Raw genomic sequence first — 6000 nt, 5'->3', positions numbered from 1 at the left:
GCTGCTCATATGAACGAAAACGCAAATTAGTTTCTTAATTATGGCAAAGGAAGCAGCAACTAATCATAATCTTTTTATCACAAGCACAATTAGGAAAAAGATCAAATAGTAATTTCTCTTCATCAAAATCGTACAAATAATTATCCCATCTTTTCATACAATTTTATAACAATATTCTTTTTCAGCAAGAAATGGGATTTCATGCCAACTGATACGGGTGGCATAGAGGAGATGTTGCCGCATGAGATTGAACAGGACACAATGTAGCATTTTAATTGTCTTCCGACTGTCATGTGGATCTGCACTTTAAATTATAAGTGAGCCACACAAGGCATACAATTCCTGGGAAAATAAATGGAATATATTAGCTTATAACTTCGGCATTCCAAAGTTTGTGAGAGTTGTTGCGTTTCTTTTTCTTTTTCCCTTTTCCTTTTTCATAGTAGAAGCAACCTATTAATTCGACATGCTAAGGCCGAGGACAGGATAAAGTTGGTCGATCCATTGAGTGGGATGGAAGCAGCTTAATTATCATTATTGAATCCATATATTCTCTAAAGTTTGTTTCTAGTTAATACCCGACTAAATGCCAATTGATAACGATATGCTAATCTAGTCTATATAACACAAAGAAGCAACTTATATATTTATATGATTATATTATATATTATAAATTATGTCAATTTGGACATAATTTATAATATATAAATTATTATAAAGTGGTACAAAAGTCGAGTCTTTTGATAGACAAAAGTGTGGCTTAGTATGTGGGATGTCTCCTTGGGTGGCCCCTCGCACAAGAAAACTGTCAACTGTATAAATCTGAGTCACGGTAATGTGTCGATGTCTTCACCATCCCCGGACTCCCCAACATCCACCGCCGCCAACACCAACCACACACCCCCACCTCCCCTAGCACATATGATTCACGGTAAGCAAAACAGAGAAAAAGGTCTTAGTTTTAGATGCAAACATGTCTTTTCTCCGAGTTAACTATTAACACCTTTCTTTCTTTTTTTTTTTTGTGTCACATCTCTATCTTAGCTTTTTCTCTACATGCAAACATTTCTTATTTACTTGATTATGTTTTAATCAGCATTTTATTTTTTTTTAATTCTATTTAAGCATAAAAAATATAATTATATGGACTAACATATTGTCAAGATCAAAATCAAATAACATAATTTAGAGATTAGGTCAACATACCTTTCCATATGATAGAATACTTTAATTTGATCTAGCAATTCACTATAGTTAGATTCATATAACAATAGCACTAATAGGAAGGAAACTAGATTTTCATTCTCTTTTCTTCCTATCTTCCATAGATAAGGATTTATAGGAAGATGAAAATAGATATATGATCTATAATCTAATCCATATGATGTATAATATAATCTCTAGGAGCTTCTATATATATAAGTGAGAGCAAAACATATAGAATAGATAATTAGGAGAGTTTCTCTCATCAACATTATCTCTCGAGGAAGCCTAACATAAATGAATTTCTTGTCTATAATCTTGATTAGAATCCAATTAAAACTTTAATATATCTTAACTAATTAAATAAAGTCATATAATCTAACATTCTTTTATTTGACCCATTAATTGATAAGATATAAAATAAAAAAATAAACTAAAATAAAATAAAATAAAATTTATTTAAAATTAATATTACCCAATTGGATGCTAAAATTTTCAAAAAGATTTTATATGAGTGCGCGAACTTTATAAAACATACTAATATGCCTAATAAACATAATATCATATCAAGTTTGACTATCAATGCAAGTCATAGTGACCATATATCATCAATGTTATACTCTTTTTTATATACTATAGTATTATTAATCTTTCCTAATACAATTCATAATGATCTTTATAATTTATCTAGTCAAGACAATTTTATTATCACATTCAACCATAATATATATATACATAAATATAAACAGGATAGTAGAACAAATAAATTTAAGTAACAAAAAGAAAATAGTAATAATAATATCCACTTAAAATGCATCATCATATCTTTTTTTATTGCTTACAAGCCTCATTCTAAGAATATATTCTTTAATCTTAAATTATAAAATCTTAGTAAATGGATCATCAATCAATATAGTGAAACTTAAAAAATCAATTGACACTAGTTTTTAAACTTTTTCTTTAACTATCAAGTATTTTATGCTAATATGCTTAAGACTGTTAAAGTATTTATCATTTTTAGAGAAAAAAAATTAGTATAGTATGTCACAAAATATCTTTAGCAACTTGACAATTAAATATGATTATACCAAATTCTGGGATAAAATTTCATAGTCATAAAGTTTGACTAGTAATCTCAAATTATATTATGAAATCAATTTCTAATGTTGATAATACAATAATACATTAGTTTTCTCCATAAATATGGATAAAGAATGTTGAATATCATAAATATTATGTCGACTATTAAGTATAGTTTTTAATTATTAATCTATGTGATTCTTCTTGATTTTAAATCTTCTATCTGGTATAGTGATTACTAAAAGTTCTCTTTTGTTTATCATCAATCGGTCCTAATAATATGTTTCATGGGACAAAGGATGGTATCTAAATATAGTTTTGGCATAACATTATTAAAAGTTATAGTTTATTGTAAAATGATCAAACTGTTGAGATGAACAAAATTCGCTAATTTTTATCATCATATATATACTCTATGTTAGATTATGTGGTCATATCTAATTAGGTAAGATATATTATAGATCTGATTGGATTCTGATTACGATTATCAGTTAATAAAAAAAAATCTAATTATGATAAGATGAACTTGATGGGAGAGGCTCTCCTCATTACTTATTTTAGATTTTCTATTCTCATATATAAATAGATAAGATCTCCTAGAGACAACACGATATGATTTATTATTGAAAAATTATAGATTTTCACTCGTCTTTCCTTAGTCCATAATCCATCACTAATTATTAATGGTTATCCTATGAATGATAGAAAAAGATGAAAAAGCAAGACTAGTTTTCTTGTGTATTGACATTGTCACAACTTTCAAATCTGACAACAGTACGCCAACAAATTAGATAAAGGTTTTTTTTTTAATAATATCAAAATGTACGCATAGTATATTTGATCTATTATTATTTGATTTTATTTTTTATTATTAATTTTTTTATATAATAATATAATTATAGTTTTTATGATTATACTGTGAACAAGGGCTAGTGAATTTGTTTATACTATTCGTTTTATATCTGTTCATGACAGAAACCGAATTTGAATTAAGCTAGCGTTCCTAAGGAGAAATAGGTCGACTATTGTGTTCTCACATTCGTCGAGCAATAATTCTCTGGATTCCTTCCTTCGTTTCCTCCGAGAACCTTAGTGTACGTTAAGGTTGGGGGAGACACCAGAAAAGCAAGAACAAAAATAAAAAGAAGCTGAAGATGAGCATTGCAGAGGAGAAGATCGAGATAATTACAAATGAGGAATGGTTAAGCTCGTTGAAGACGAGGGTAGCCGAAACAAAATGGGAGGGTTGGTGCACCGATGGGCCGACCATCTCCAAAGTCCCTAGAATCTTTCAAGAGGTAAATCCGAAGGCATATGAGCCTAAGATGGTGTCGCTCGGCCCCTACCACCATCGCAACATACACCTGAAAGCTATGGAAGATCTGAAATGGCACTACCTCCAGAAATTCCTGGGCCGAAACCCCGGCAAATCACTGGAAGACTACATCGAGCAGATAAAAAAAAGAGAGCTCTTGGCACGTATGGCCTATTCAGAAAAAGTGGACATGAGTAGTGATGAGTTCGCCCAGATGATGCTGCTTGACTGCTGTTTCGTGATTGAGATCATACACTCGTGGAAACCGTTTGTGGAAATAAAAGAAACAGTGCCAACATTCCGTACGAGGCTACCGATGTCGATGCATCAAACGGTTGGGAAAGGAACAGAAGCTGTGCAGAATCCAAATACAAGTACACGGTACATTCTACCAGCGATCGCGCGAGACATGCTGATGCTGGAAAACCAGCTTCCTTTCTTCCTCCTCCAGACTCTGTTCGACTCGGCTTATCCTGACAAGTCTGATCTCCTAAAAAAGCACGCATTCGAATTCCTCGGCGAAACATTCATGAACAGGAAGATGAAATTGGCATCCGACAATGGGGACGTTTACCATCTCCTACATATGCTCCATTTTAGCATTTCCCCCCCAGAAAAGAACCGAGACGACGGTGAACCCTTCGTCTACTGCTGGCCCTTACAGTCGATGAAAAAGTCACGCCACCAACCCAAAGACGATCTAGAGGGGACCGACCACCAAACTCGCCAGCTGAAATGGATTCCAAGTGCGACGCAGCTGATGGAGGCTGGAGTACATTTTAGGAAGAAGGAGAAGGCCACGAACTTATTGGACATCACCTTTCATAATGGTGTGATGGAGATCGCCTTGCTTCAGATAGATGACAGCACCGAGACCTTCCTCAGGAACCTCATAGCATTCGAGCAGTGCTCCAAGAATGTCAGCCTTCATGTCACGGCCTACGCGGCTTTCATGGATTGCATCATCAACACCGCCGCCGACGTCGCGTTGCTCCAGCAACATGGGATCATCCTTAGCGGTTTGGGCGACGGCAAGCAAGTCGCTGATCTATTCAACAAACTTTGCAAGGAGGTGACGTTGGACTACGAGAAAAGTTATGTTTCAGGCATCTACAAAGATGTCAACAAGCACTGGACCAACAAATACAACCAATGGCGAGCGAGGCTTAATCATGATTACTTCAGTAATCCTTGGGCGATCATCTCGGTGTTTGCAGCTATCTTGCTCTTCGGTCTCGCCATAACGCAGACCATCTATTCTGCTCTGAGCTATGTTCGACCGCCAAATTAGTCTCCGTATTATTATTATTATTATTATCTTCTGCCTCTTCCTGAAGTGTTTGAAATCTTACTGGTACTGTACGATTCTCTGGTTTCTGTACTGTAATTTGTTATTGCAAGCAATAAAGGGTTTGTTTGCTTAGTAGTTTGTATGAGATTGCTCAAAAGCATTCCTTTTGCTTACCTGCGTCTGAGTTACGTATTTTGTAGGACAATTAAATTGGCTATATGATCACAAATTTCAATTGAAAATGAATGCCAGGATGTCACCTATGAATTCTTCATCACTTCTCTGTAGATTCTCGCATCAATCGTCGGTGATACTTAGAAATGTAGATCACCAAACATGTGAATCTGCATTTGCAAATACACGTCAACATAGTGCGTGTATTCAGTCGTTGATGAATATACGCATATTTCTATACAGTATCATATTATCAAATCCTGCTTCAAATTTTCAATGTGTGAATCGTAGTAGAATTACGCCTGCTTTTCTTGTAGTATATACAATAATATGATTTGACTAGGAAATCAAGGGAATAATATGCAAACAGACCATTTAGCTATTAATGCTATTATGAAGGTATTATATAGCAAATCTTTATTTTTATAATTTCTCTATCATCCTAATTTGGTCGACATAATTTTATATAATCACTTAATTAAATAGCATATAGGGTGTTAAAATTGAATTGAAAAATTGAATTAAACTGACATGTCTAAAACTAGTTTAGTCGGAACGATTCATCAATAATTTGATTTTGAAGATTATAAATATTTTTTTTCGAGGGTATTCTTCTTAAGTTTGATTATTATTATTAGTTTTAGTTTAAATGTCAAGCTAGATAGTTGACTTTTTTGGTTTGTGACAAAGTAATCCATGAAAATGGTTTACATTATTCGAATTTGAAAAGCCAATTGAACTATAAAGCATCATGATTAATATTATGGTATCAACCACCTAGACCACTCCACGTGTCGGAATAACATTACACCACCTAGACTACTCGTCTGACCTGTCGAAATAACACTACAACGAGTAGGCGCCTGATTGACGAGGACATGATGTTATATATATATATATATATATATATATATATATATATATATATATATATATA

The 6000-nt window shown here is 33.2% G+C and overlaps 1 protein-coding gene across 1 annotated transcript; it reads left to right on the top strand.

The window, feature by feature from the left end:
• The first annotated feature begins 3437 nt into the window (after nucleotides 1–3437).
• LOC103980523 (UPF0481 protein At3g47200-like) lies at nucleotides 3438–4889 on the top strand. Its single transcript, XM_065102408.1, has one exon. The coding sequence runs from the start codon at nucleotides 3438–3440 to the stop codon at nucleotides 4887–4889; it is 1452 nt and encodes a 483-aa protein (XP_064958480.1).
• Nucleotides 4890–6000: the final 1111 nt, after the last annotated feature.

This window comes from Musa acuminata, chromosome BXJ2-4 (genome assembly GCF_036884655.1).
Source record: "Musa acuminata AAA Group cultivar baxijiao chromosome BXJ2-4, Cavendish_Baxijiao_AAA, whole genome shotgun sequence".
In the NCBI taxonomy this organism is placed as follows: Eukaryota; Viridiplantae; Streptophyta; class Magnoliopsida; order Zingiberales; family Musaceae; genus Musa; species Musa acuminata.
Note: the sequence above shows the minus strand (reverse complement) of the source record. Positions and strands in the feature narration are given on the sequence as shown.